Raw genomic sequence first — 14659 nt, forward strand, 5'->3', positions numbered from 1 at the left:
CCCCCCCCCCCCCCCCCCCCAGTCTGAGAATTTTCTTTTAAAAATCATGTATTTTCCCCAATTTCCCCACATGAAACCCCCCCTGAAAATTTGTAACAATTTTTTTTTTTTTTAATTTTTACAATCAGTTCATTACTGATCATGAACTTGGCTAGGGAGACCACTGATTGGTGCTAAGTAGCTCAACTGATAAGAACCTCTGTCTAGAGTTCTAGGGTCATTGGTTCGAATCCTTGTCTGACAGTTGCATGCATCCCCCACCCCCTTTCATGTTGCAGTTAGTATTAGTAGATCCGTCTTTTGACACCAGAATGGAAGTACTTGGGCTTGATAATATGGGATCAACCAAGTGCTGACGATTCACAGCTAATAAACAATTAATATAGAGTCTAGCATGTCACGATCCGAAATTTAGAAGCGTTCTGTACATGTACTGATGTATGACAAATTAACTATTTAAAAATGACCTATTTGCAGACTTAATTGAACTTAAGTTAGGTCATTTCAATTAGATACAGTTCAATAGACGTAAAATAGGGTAGGCCTCAATAAACGTTAAATGATAAAATCAGAAATCAATCGATATCTGTGTTTTGCTGAGAATAGCAAAGGTGGGGATGACGCATTCCAGGCGATATATGCGGGTACTTATTTACCTCTCCGTCGTCACTTGGGTCGAGACCGCTAATTAGTGGATCTTTAAATTTATGTTGTTCGTTTGATGCATCAGAAGATGTGTTATCGTCTTCTTTGCCGGAGAAGATGTCTTCCGAGCTGGCCATTTTCAGCATCGGATCCCTGATGTCAATGATAATCAGCTGTTTATGTATACTTCGATTTTATTGGTCAAATATTTCATTCTAACTAATCAGAAACCGCGTTAGATTCAACATTCGGGAGGCGTTGTTTTCAATGCTGCAAGGGGCAAGTTGCAGACGAAAAAAGTAGCGTTGGACCCTTGAAATAGAAAACGGCCCGTAGAAATGGCTTTTCAACCGCCCGGGACTGGTCAAGGTAATGTTAATTAGAATATACGTATGTTTGCTAAAATACATGTTGATTATGCCCTTTGAGGCCGACTCGTTTTATTGACGGCTTCTTTTTTAGTGGTGGGAGCATCATGCTCAGCATGGGGTGGAGGAAATATCCACCTCAAATTAATTTATATTGCTCACTTGTGCCGACGATAAATTAAGGTCAATATGACTATTATGAACATGGGACAGTATTTTCATCACATATCATGTTGTTTTATGTATACTGTTTGATGTTATCCTTCAGGGAAATAGACTAGTTATGTATAAATTACAAGTGCAATACATTGTTATCTCCCTTCCACTGTAACTTTCATTGTCATATCAGTCACTGGATTTAAGATTGTTTCCCTTTGAGTTTGTCATGTTAAAGCATTCTATTGACGTGTATTTCTTGTTGTAATGCATTAGAGTCTTTTTTAATGCATTAAAAATGGATTTATAGCTTAGCGGATCTAGACCGGGTCGATCGTTGGCGACCAGGTAGCTCAATTGGTAGAGCGTCTGTCTTGAGTTTGGAGATTCCTTGGTTCGAAACCCCAGTTTAGCTGTGCATTTTGCCTCTCCTGTTACATTTGGCACCAAACGAAATATACCCAATGAAGGTGGTATAGTCTCGTGTGTCTTCGGGGCTATCGTCAGCGACCAGGTAGCTATAGGCCCTCAATTGGTAGAGCCTCCATCTAGAGTTTGGAGGATCCCGGGTTCAAAACCCGGTCTGGCCATTCAATTTTACTCTCCTGTTACATTAGCAAACAAATATTAAATTACCAGGCACAAGTTAACCTTGCAGTAGCATATATATATGGTTTCTACTTTAACGAATGGTATGGGTCCACTGTCAAATCAGCTGGGTTCTAAGATGTGCCTAAGGAGAGGGAAAATGTACAGCCAGACCAAGATTCAAACCCCAGACCCTCTATACAGACGCTCTCTATATATAACTAATAAAGCTCATAACTGGTTACCGCCAATGGACACAATTACACTGCATTCCATTACATATCTTCAATAAGATTCATCAGTTTGGAATTATTTAATATCAAAGTTTTACTTTCTACACAAACAACTCATATTAAAAGTGTTGCAATGTTAATCTGTTCATGGAACACCTAGAGCAGATCACCATTACGTTGGCACCCATGGAATGCGGCCCCAAACTTTGAAAACAATATGTTGATGACATCCTAGAAATTGTCAAAAAGGGAGCAGTAGAGGGCCTAACAGATCAGCTGAACCAAGTCGACAAAACAAATTCAATTAAATTTACCCTCGAGGAGGAAAAGAACAGAACCATACCATTCTTGGACACGCTCATCATCCGCAAAAAAAACCTGGCACCATCAAACTATAAGTGTACCGCAAACCGACACACACTGATCAATAATTTCTCACCACCCAATACACCAAAAGCTTGGATTAAATTCCTGGTACCTCCCTATTGTAGACAGACATTTTGATTTATATAACCTAGTGTAGTAAGCTCCATGGTGACTGACGATTGACCTAGTCCAGTTCCACTACAGATGCTTTTATTATGTATTTTTAGCTCACCTGGCCCGAAGGGCCAATTGAGCTTATGGCATGGTGCGGTGTCAGGCGTCCGTCCGGCGTCAACTTTTTACTTTCAACAACTTCTTCTCAGTAACCAAAAGGCCGAGGGTGATGATATTTGTCCAGAAGCATGCTTGGATGAAGAGCTCCCAAGTTTGTTCAAATAAATGACCTTCATGAATTTTCAAGGTCACAGGGGTCAAATATGTTAAAATCTTTAAACGACTTCTTCTGAATAACCAAGAGGCCTAGGATGATGATATTTGGCCAGTAACATGCTTAGATGAAGGGCTACCAAGTTTGTTCAAATAAATGACCTTCATGAATTTTCAAGGTCACAGGGGTCAAATATGTTAAAAACATTTAAACAACTTCTTCTGAAAAACCAAGGGGCCTAGGGTGATAATATTTGGCCAGTAACATGCTGGGATGAAGGGCTGCCAGGATTTTTCAAATAAATGACCTTGACTTATATTCAAGGTCACAGGGGTCAAATATGTAAAAAAAAACCATTTAAACAATTTCTTCTGAATAACCAAGAGGCCTAGGGTGATGATAGTTGGCCAGTAACATGCTGGGATACCAAGTTTTAGCAAATAAATGACCTTGACCCACTTTCAAGGTCACAGGGGTCAAATATGTTTAAAACCTTTAAACAACTTTTTCTGAATAACCGAGAGGCCTATGGTGATGATATTTGGTCAGTAATATGCTGGGATGAAGGGCCACCAAGTTTGTTCAAATAAATTACCTTGAATTAAATTCAAGGTCACAGAAGGCAAATATGTTTTAAACATTTAAGCAACTTCTGAATAACCAATAGGCCTAGGGTGATGATATGTGGCTAGTAGCATGCTGAGATGAAGGGCTATAAAGTTTGTTCAAATGAATGACCTTCCTCTTTTTTCAAGGTCACAGGGTCAAATATGTTCTTAACCTTTAAACAACTTCTTCTGAATAACCTAGGATGATGCCAGTAACATGCTGGGATGAAGGACTACCAAGTGAATGCCCTTCTCCCATATTCAAGGTCACAGTGGTCAATATATGTTTAAATCTTTAAATGATTTGTTCTGTATAACCGAAAGGTCGAGGGTAATGATATTTTTCCAGAAGCATGCTGGGTTGGCAGACTATAAACTCTGTTCAACCTAATATTATGATGTCCTTGTTCGACATTCAAGGTCACAGGTGTCATATGTTTTAATCTTTTAATAGGTTCTTATAAATGATACACTTATATTTTGCTTGTAGCTGTATTTTAGTCTACTTTTAAGATTACAAGTGTGAGATTAATACCAGGTGAGAGATGCAGGCCCATTGGGCCTCTTGTTTGTTTATTCTGATGCTTACCTGTATATTTCCCCCCTCGTGGTTTTTATAGAGAGTTAAAGGTTTCTTTAAAACTGGAAAAATAACCATTATGCTTAATATTTTTCATTGAATATTTTTAGTCATCCCTTGGGGAACCCCAGTGGGGACTATTAATTTCGGTTTCAGTCCCAGATTTTGACCTCTGTTGTATTGGACTACCAGGCGCTAATTACAAGCTCTTGGATAACTCAGATATCAATTTCCTTTTTAAACAGGAATAGCATAAAACGGGAATTAGATATAACCTAAAGATGTTCCGAGTATGAATCGGGCACCTTTTAGTTCCCGAAGGGGTAAACTGTCGTATTATAAATTGCTATTGACTGATTTAGATATTTTATGTCTGACCAACGACTAACGTTAATATTTGTGTATAGTGCACACTTTTTCAAGAGAAAAATGAAGTGTCAAGAAAGGGGTGTACATGATACTCAAGAACAATCCAAAGCCAGTCCTTGGTCACAAACATTTCTCGTAAACTTTTGAGGATTTTTCAGAAATGTTTTGAAATATGCTCGCAGCAATAAAACTGCTAAATTTCATTGAATAATCCCTGATTGCATTGCCAATTTAACAATTACGAAATGTTGCAAGTTTAAGTCATACTATACTATAGAATCGTATAAATAAACTCGAGTAAAGTAGGTCCAACTTTTCAAGACGTTACGTTGTGAGTTGATAAATACCACGTATCGGGAAACATAACGAAGAATTGCATCGCATTTATCACTCTGGTTAAAATGTCATTCTTGGGAAAAATCATACTAAACTCTTTAATCTTGACGGTAGGACTGTGTCAAAACGACATGGGTAAAGTGGCGAAGATAGCAAGTTTGTGTACCGCAAAGAGTCAAAGTTGCGTGATACTGTTAACTGGCTGGAATTTACAAGGTTGACATGCATCCATGGGAATTGATCCGATAATGATAAAAGTTTGAGTTTGAAAATTAAATATCAACAGGTTCAAAACAGCTAAACACATTCCGATCTTTTCTTTTCGAAGGAGAATTGCTGAAATCACAATTGTTTGGTGTTCTTCATGTCTCGCGAATTTGGCTGTTGGCGGTCCTCGTCGGAGTACACATTCTGCCCGTATCGATAACCGTTTCAGTTGGATTTGCAGACGATCAGAAAACTACTTGGAAAAGTGTATTTCATACCAAAAAAAGTAGAAGATTTATTGGTACATAAGATTGAATCTTTTCTGAAACTTATTGTTGTGAAAACAACATAGTTATATTCCAATGAACTGTTCTGCCCATGCCAGGTGACCGTGTCAGCGCGCAGATCTCCCCGTATTCGAGGTGTCGGTCAATGCTAACGTTATATTTGCGACATGTTTTCTTATTAATTCCATGTGTTGTCATGGCTACCTGAACAGCGTGTATGTATTTACACATGGTCACTGTTTACCATTTTGATTGACAGGTGGAAATATATCTGTTGTAGCTTGGTCAATGATTTATCGGAAAATTATCATACAGAATGATAGGGTGACTTTCATGTCATTCTGACATATTTCTAGTTTGAGAATTAAAATATACAAAAAAAAACCACAGTCATATTTAGCAAGATTTATATGCCTATATATATGTAAGTTCGGGATGGAAGAAAGAGACCAATCATTTTGATATTTCTGATGATAAATTTGAATGGTCCAATTTTCAAATAAACAATGGTTTAAACTGCAATCTCTGATTTTTGACCAATTTTCAAGTTCCACCTATAACCAATTTTTACCTTTTTTAGTACGAAGGCAACACATGTACAGAGATTATACAATGCCAATCAGCAGAATTCAGAATAAATCCTAACAACCTGGTAAAAACTCTCATGTCTGTGACAACAGATGAGCAATACAGGCCAATTTGACCACTGATATATATCACATCTGGTATATAAGAAACACATTGACATATATTTGTGCTTAATTAACTCATTCACACTCAGTCCTGATTAATATTTTCTTCACTATAGAAAAGTTTCTGTCACCTGAAGTAAGAAGTCAATATGATGTTGATTCATTTCTTAGTTAATTATATTATTGATGACTAACAGGATTTGTTAAATTAATTGCTCCACAGAAAACCAAGTGTGAAAAAGTGTTCAAATCAGTAAATTTTATAAGAATCATCTCAATGTCATTTACAGTAACTTATTGACAATGAAAAGAATTGTCAAACATTCATGAAATCATATAATGTCTGGATGTAGAATTAGTATGTAGCTATTTAAAGAAATTACAACCAGTTACTGCTTTTCATAGCTATAAAGCGACCTGGACATATCGGTAATATATTTTAGATTGAATTTTGAATTACCAAGCATAAATTATGAATTGTACATTTGGATTTGTAATTGTAGAACATAAAAATAGGAAGATACTAGAGCAGTTAGAGGAACAAAAAAAGAGATTGCGAATGCAGACTCACGGAGGGAGCGGAGGAGGAGGAGGTGGTGGTGGAGGTGCCAGCGGTGGGAATGGAGCTTCCAGTGTGGCTAATGTGGGGCCTGGGTAAGTTGTGAAATTAGTACTTTTGTGCCATCACCACATAGCAGTATGGGGTATTGATATTAAGTGTTTGTATATTTCTGTCCACTTTGTCTCTCTGTATGATACCTTGGTTAGACAGTGGGTTTAACTTGGAGTCCAATAGTCATCAAACTTCACTTTGAAATATATAAAACTGTATTGTGCAGTGTTTCCTATCACATTTTTGCTACATTTGAGTGCTATCTCTCGTTATACATATTTGTACCGCAGTTATAATTAATGCAGTGATAAGTTATTATGTTTTCCTTTGAAATACTGGGACACAGATTATTACTGGTTCATCTTTTTTATAGAAACCTTGTAAAGGCTGTAATTTTTAAACCGTAACAGATATCATGATCAAACGTTAAATCATGTACCTGAAATCACCCACCAGAGGTGTGCAGTGCTCTGTATTTACCAGAAGGCCACTGTGATCTTCAACTCGCGTTCAAAGGTAAAAAAAAAAGCACAAAGTTTCGAAAACTTACAAAATCTTGACCAGGCAGTAACTTTTGAACCACCAAAGGGTACCATGATGAAATTTTAAGCGCACCTGCATTATCCTCAGATAATGTGCAGTGAACTTTTAATTCAGTCACTGTGACCTTCACCTTAGGGCAAAGGTGAACTAATTGCAGAATTTTGAATTTTTTAAATGCATATTGATGAAACTTAGAACATACCTGCATCACCCACAGGTGTGCAGTGCCCTGTACTGTTGTTAGCACTCTGCAACCTTCACTTCCAGGTCAAAGGTGAATTAAGTGCCAAGAAATACATATTTGCTATTTAAGGGGATTATATATTTTGTTCACTTCAACAAATCTAGTTTGGGACTTGTTTTTGAAATGTAAGTGTGCAGACCATCCTAATTGTTATAAGTAAGATACCAAAGAGAACTTTAATAAAATTAATTCCGTTACAGTTATGAAATAGATATATTAAAATCACAGGAAAATGCATGCGCATCGAGCAGAAAATATAAGTGTCATGTGATGGTTAAAACATAATAAGTAGATTTAAAAGGTAAGGGTTAGTATCAAACATAAGGTACAGGATAACATTTGAGATCATCTAAGATATTATGTACATGCCTTATGTAGCTTTGTCAAGCTTTGATATACATTTTATCATTACAGTACAACAAGCACGGTAACACAGCAAGCATCACATTTATCAAATGTAAGTACTCATGATCTGGGCATGTTCAACATCGATAAACTGTGTTTCACTATAAATGTCAAGCATATCCCAGTTCATTTTTCAAAAGTTTCATGTCCGTGACCAGGAGAACATTGCTTTGTAAATGTCAGACATGTTATATTAAGGTATACTGAACAGCAAATTACTTGATTTGCATTAATGATTGTTTCTGTAACCAGGAGAACGTTGCTTTGTAAATGTCAGACATGTTATATTAAGGTATACTGTACCGCAAATTACTTGATTTGCATTAATGATTGTTTCTGTGACCAGAAGAACATGGTTTTGAAAAGGTTAGAAATGTTTTGGAGAAGTGACGTGAACTTTCTACATGGTTGATTTGGTGTGCAGACATTGACTAACATTATAACTTGTAAGTTTGTCATTGTGAGCAGCGAACATTTTCTAGGAAAGATATTGTTATGAGTTGTGGTATAAAGCTGTATATCGATCTGGCCATTGATTTTCTTTCTCCTTATACAATAGCATCAATGTCTATGTGATCTAATTTCAGTATATCTTATTCATTTCAAATACTAGATTTTAGAACCAAAATTATCATAAGCTAGAAATCTTAAGAACAATTTGACAAGCTTTTTACACCATTGGCTTAACTTTGGTCTCTCATAAATATATAATGTTATGTTGACCACTGAAACAATTTATTATGCATTGGAAACAAGAGGCTCTGAGGAAATGTATTGCTGACCTGGATGTTGGTAAGTGTCCACATGGATAGTAAGGTTTTCCATTTGAAGAACCTACAATCTTATGCTATAACATGTTGTTGGTGACATTATATAATCTGTAAGTGTTCCCCAACTCATTACAGATCAGCATGGTGATGGAAACCCAGCACATGACTCCAGCACAGAGGGCAGCACTACAGGTAAGTGGTAGACAAACAAAACTGTCAGAAATACCTCAAGGGAATCCTATTATATATTCATTGTTTTATTGTACCTCTGACTTTGTTAACCATAAATTGACTCTAAATCATACAGCCTCTGATAGGTTCAGATCATCATAGCATTTGATTAGCTCTGATCACAAAACACTTTGATTGGTACATATCATCACAGTCTGTGATTGGCTCAGATCTCCCAAGTCCTTGATTACTTCAGATAACAAAAACCTCTGTTTTGGCCTGATCTTCACAGTTTCTGATTGCCTTATATCACATTAACCTATGCTTGGCTCAGATCCACACAATTTGTGATTGGTCAATATCATAACAACCTTTGATAGGCCCAGACCACCATAGACTTTGATTGGCACAGATCAACAAGTCTCGGGTTAGCTAGATCTCCACAGTCTATGATTTGGACATATAGCCACAGCTTCCAATTGGCTCAGATCTCCCAAGTCTTTGATTGGGACCAATCACCACAGCCTCAAATTAATTGGCTCAGATCTTCCAAGGCTTTGATTGGGACCTATCACCACAGCCTCAAATTGGCTCAAATCTCCCAAGTCTTTGATTGGGACCTATCACCACAGCCTCAAATTGGCTCAGATCTCACAAGTCTTTGATTGGGACCTATCACCACAGCCTCCAATTGGCTCAGATCTTCCAAGGCTTTGATTGGGTCCTATCACCACAGCCTCCAATTGGATCAGATCTCCCAAGGCTTTGATTGGGACCCATCACCACAGCCTCCAATTGGTTCGGATCTCCCAAGGCTTTGATTGGGACCCATCACCACAGCCTCCAATTGGCTCAAATCTCCCAAGTCTTTGATTGGGACCTATAACCACAGCCTCAAATTGGCTCAGTTCTCCCAAGTCTTTGATTGGGACCAATCACCACAGCCTCAAATTAATTGGCTCAGATTTCCCAAGGCTTTGATTGAGACCTATCCCCACAGCCTCCAATTGGTTCAGATCTCCCAAGGCTTTGATTGGGTCCTATCACCACAGCCTCCAATTGGCTCAGATCTTCCAAGGCCTTGATTGGGACCTATCACCACAGCCTCCAATTGGTTCAGATCTCCCAAGTCTTTGATTGGGACCTATCACCACAGCCTCCAATTGGTTTAGATCTCCCAAGTCTTTGATTGGGACCTATCACCACAGCCTCAAATTAAATGGCTCAGATCTCCCAAGGCTTTGATTGAGACCTATCACCACAGCCTCCAATTGGCTCAGATCAACCAAGGCTTTGATTGGGACCTATCACCACAGCCTCCAATTGGCTCAGATCTCCCAAGTCTTTGATTGGGACTTATCACCATAGCCTCAAATTAATTGGCTCAGATCTCCCAAGGCTTTGATTGGGGCCTATCACCACAGCCTCCAAGTGGTTCAGATCTCCAAAGGCTTTGATTGGGACCTATCACCACAGCCTCCAATTGGCTCAGATCTTCCAAGGCTTTGATTTGGTCCTATCACCACAGCCTCCAATTGGCTCAGATCTCACAAGTCTTTGATTGGGACCTATCACCACAGCCTCAAATTAATTGGCTCAGATCTCCCAAGTCTTTGATTGGGACCTATCACCATAGCCTCCAATTGGCCCAGATCTCCCAAGTCTTTGATTGGGACCTATCACCACAGCCTCAAATTAATTGGCTCAGATCTCCCAAGTCTTTGATTGGGACCTACACCACAGCCTCCAATAGGTTCAGATCTCCCAAGGCTTTGATTGGGACCTATCACCACAGCCTCAAATTAATTGGCTCAGACCTCCCAAGTCTTTGATTGGGACCTACACCACAGCCTCCAATAGGTTCAGATCTCCCAAGGCTTTGATTGGGACCTATCACCACAGCCTCCAATTGGCTCAGATCTTCCAAGGCTTTGATTGGGACCTATCACCACAACCTCCAAGTCACAAATATAGAATTTTTAGAAAGAATAATAATGACCATAAATCAGGCCTAGTACACTAATACCATATACATGAATAAAGTCTTTGCTCAAGATGTCCTTCTGTTGCCAATAAATCAAAGGTAAAGGTCACTGTTAATAAAATGAAATGCATGACGAGTTTATCAAGATAAGGTTCATGGTTCTTTACCCCGGTAAAGTGCTACTTACTCTTTTGTATGATATTGTATATAACTCAGAATCACATCCTTTGTAGTGAACTTTCAATTCTCTTTTTCAGTCTTTTAGCAGAGATACTGTCTTTCTTAAAAACATTTGAAATAAACTTTTTAGCGACTTTTTCACAAAATATATGCTTTTAAAGCCAATGCAAGGTAACTTTAATACTTTGGCATCGGAAAAAAAATGAAATAATTAATTCATATAACAAATCATTTTATCAATAACTTTCTGGTACATGTATTTATTTTTGTTATTCTAACTTATTGAAATCACTACTATTGATAGAATAGAGGCATTTCCAGTAAGTGTGAGGGAATTTCGACTGAATTTGGTGTGAAGTATCCATGCATAGACCACGTGGATTTGATTTGATAAAGATGAAGCATTTGGCCTCCAAAGGGCATTAAGTTTGTGGTAAAAAAACAGGAAATAGGGATAAAGTATTGAAAGACTGCACCTTAAATATGGTAGGACTTGATTTGGAAAAAAAGTCTTTGCCCAAAGGTGTTCCATTTGGTTAAATGAAAGGGATGGGTATGGCTCAATATGGTAAATAAAGGTAAATATCTTTAAAAAACCATGTTTGTTTAACAGTAGCTTAATTTGGAATAAATTATTCCTTTACCAAATGGTTTGAATATTATGGAGACCATCTAGAGCATAGCAATAAGGCCTAATAACGGAAATAAGAAGTTAATCTGTGAAAAAAACTTATCAGTACTTAGTATAACAGAAACTCAAACATTCAGTTTATAGAGTTATCCTATGTTAGTGGAAAAAAATGCTTTTTAATTAGTTCATTTGAAATATGATACATATACCAGGTATGTAAGGTAAGTGAAAAGCAGGTGAGCTATTCAAGCCCATGGACCTCATGTTTATAGATAATTCTTTCCTGTTATACACTTTTCACGAAACAGTAATGCTAAGGTGTGGTGTAGCATGACTATGTCAATGTACAATTAATCATCAACTTAAGCTAGAGATGATCTCCTGTTTCCAAATTTAAACACCACAACATATGAATCATGAATAACAGTTGCCCTGGGGACTTTAAATGACCATCCTGGTGTGTTTACATGTGAGAAAGATGAAGTAATTTTAATGTCGTGTTTGATCGTCAGGAGGAACAGGGAGACATCATGTCCTGTCAGTTTAATTCATGATTGACATACATGTGACTTAGACACATTCATGAATGAAATTGTAGCCGTGATATTCTCATATTTAACCTCCGGGAATTTGTTTATTGGGTTAGACTTGGTAGAAATTAATACTCGCTGGTTTAAAGTATAGCCTGCAGGTACCAATATGTTTGTCTGAGTGATGGGCCGTGCCATCCTCTTATCACCAGGAACACTTACACAGGTATCGCTTTTGCTGTTCTGACCATGTGGGGGGATGCCATTCTCTGAAAGATTCCCCTACCATTGCCAAAAACTGTGACAATGAATGGGTTAATAGTATAGGTTTACTAAATCATTCTGAAAATAAACCCACACCTTGCAGAACTTTCAGGAAGTATGATAAAGATTGAAAAAAGCACCCAGTCTTATAGACATAAATATGCAATGAGGCCATACTGGAATTTGAACTCTTGATCTGCAATCACAAAACGGTCACGCTGATGAACTGAGCTACCTGATCAGCAATATTTCTCCCCTAATCCCACTATAGTTATATGTAAAACGAAAGTACATGGAGGTTACTGTATGTATGAAAAACTACAGTGGAACTCTCTAGTGTTTTGCCTGCAATAGGACAGACATCCTTAATCCAAGTACACTGACATAAGTATCACGAGGCTGGTATAAATGGTATCTGTATGCTCTGATACCAGTGTACATGTACTTATTGATAAGTGCATGGGGGACGTCAAATATGTAGGCTTTACAAGCCTTGTGTGTCTTCTTACTCAGAACTTTTGACCTTCACTGAGTGACAAGTGCAAGGTTAAACTTCACTGAGTGACAAGTGCAAGGTTAAACTCCATTGAGTGACAAGTACAATGTTAAACTTCATTGAGTGACAAGTGCAAGGTTAAGGCGACATTTCCATTTTTATCTCCGAGTCATAAGAAATCCATAAGAGTTCTTGTTATATGGAGAATGATTTTGATAAAAAAAATGACTTTGATCAGTTATAATGATGAACAAGAGCAACATTACCACCATTCAGTACTGTTCTTGACGATAACATGCTCTCTATTTTCTCTCACTCACAGTAATGAAGAAATTTCATCAAAATATGTTGAATTACATTATGCGATTAATGTATGTTGTTTTTTGTTTGTTTCAGCATGCCAATGCCAACTCTGTGGGGTACTTCATCACACAAGACTCCTCATTTGGGAATCTGATACTGCCTGTACTTCCTCGCTTCAACGAAAAGACATGACAGCAGCATCTTAAAATTATCATCATCATCATCATCATCATCATCATCACAGTTCATTGTCCTCCTCACCATCATCATCATAGTTATCTTCATCAAAGTCATCCGCATCCAGATTGAACTTATCCACATCACCCCTTTAGGACTCAATTATCAGAGAAATGGTGATGTTGAAATATTGTGTAGTATATATATGTGGTTGATGGTGTTATGAGATTGTACTATAGGTTTGTTTGTATATATGAACATCATCATCATCCAGGCTTTGACATTTATGTAAATATGTTGGCCCAAGGCTTTGAAGTTCAGGAGGGTAATGAAGATAGTGTTTAAGGCTGTTATCTTCCTCCTCCCCCTCCTCCTCCTCCTCCTCATCATCATCATCATCATTGACACTAAATGTATGCTGTTGTTTTTGAGATGTGTGTGATAATAAATCACGAATCTTGTAAACAGTTGCTTTAAGTTTACCCCAAAGATGGTACATGTATTTGATATAGTGCTGCAGATTGTCCCGAATGTGAATTGTTGATAGAATGGACAGAATAAATGATAGTGTAATAATTAAGACCTGCTTATGTTAAATAATGTACAAATGTGTATTTGTCTTTGATCATTTCTTCCTGTGAATCAGCATTCAATAGGTTAACTTTTAGAAATGGTGCAAAATTATACTGTATTATTCTTTGGCATATTTTCATTGCCCTTTTAAAATGTTTATTTTGATCCTGAGATATCTACAAAATCCTTTAGGTTTCTTTTAACAATTGGGCAAAGGAATCGCTATGATTGATGTAACATAGTGTGATGACCATGTGTATTGATAGGATCTTTTGTGAATGTGAACTGTATAGTGTAGCTGTTAAAGTTGAAACAGGATGAACTATGAAAAGTGTTTGCATGCTGTATGACTGATAATTAGATATAACAGAAAAGTGTGGTGGACTTAACAAGGTTTTTTTAAATGTTCATGTAGAATTCAACTAAAACAATGATAAAGTGTTGCTAAGCTAATGAAATTATTGCATTGCAATGATCAGCAGGATTAAATTACATAGCAACGTATAGTACAGTATATTGGATGGTATGGTTTGTGACTTCAGTTAGAAATGTATTCAAGACAGTTTCTTTTATAAAGGTAGTATTTGTGATAATGTCCTATGAAAAAATAATAATGTTCAGAAATACTACTAGACACAGTAGACCGATCAGCTGTTCCCTTTAAGATAGCTACTGATCATGAGGTGCAATTTTGACCACAAATAAAATCATGAAATAAAATTATTTGAAACATTTCCTTTCTTATCTGGTTTATATCTTTTTTTCTCTCTTATGTTATCCATCCCAGGTACAAATTGACATTCGGCCTTATGGAATTTAAACTTTTACAAGTTTAGTCCTATTATATGTTTGATTCCCGCTAGCCCTCAGAGTTGACTTTTATCCATGTGACCTTGAATGAGGTTTCATGTCGTTTATATGAGGACATTTTATAGCACTCCTTCGAATATAC

General features: G+C 37.3%; 2 protein-coding genes across 2 annotated transcripts in view; one reads left to right on the forward strand and one right to left on the reverse strand.

Annotated features, from left to right (window-relative positions):
- The window catches only part of LOC110456598 (sorting nexin-30-like), a 22398-nt gene extending 21598 nt beyond the window's left edge, over positions 1-800 (reverse strand). The window contains exon 1 of the mRNA XM_021507426.1: positions 657-800. Coding sequence (XP_021363101.1) covers positions 657-791 — 135 coding nt within the window. The 5' untranslated portion in view covers positions 792-800. The remainder of the gene's footprint in view (positions 1-656) is intronic.
- A 99-nt stretch (positions 801-899) lies between these two features.
- LOC110456636 (SOSS complex subunit C-like) lies at positions 900-14440 on the forward strand. Its single transcript, XM_021507475.1, has 5 exons — positions 900-1014; positions 6327-6477; positions 7638-7680; positions 8534-8590; positions 13051-14440. Exons 1-5 carry the CDS (start codon positions 984-986, stop codon positions 13147-13149), a joined length of 381 nt encoding a protein of 126 aa, XP_021363150.1. The 5' UTR covers positions 900-983; the 3' UTR covers positions 13150-14440.
- The last annotated feature ends 219 nt before the right edge of the window (positions 14441-14659 follow it).

This window comes from Mizuhopecten yessoensis, unplaced genomic scaffold (genome assembly GCF_002113885.1).
Source record: "Mizuhopecten yessoensis strain PY_sf001 unplaced genomic scaffold, ASM211388v2 scaffold8811, whole genome shotgun sequence".
Lineage (NCBI taxonomy): Eukaryota > Metazoa > Mollusca > Bivalvia > Pectinida > Pectinidae > Mizuhopecten > Mizuhopecten yessoensis.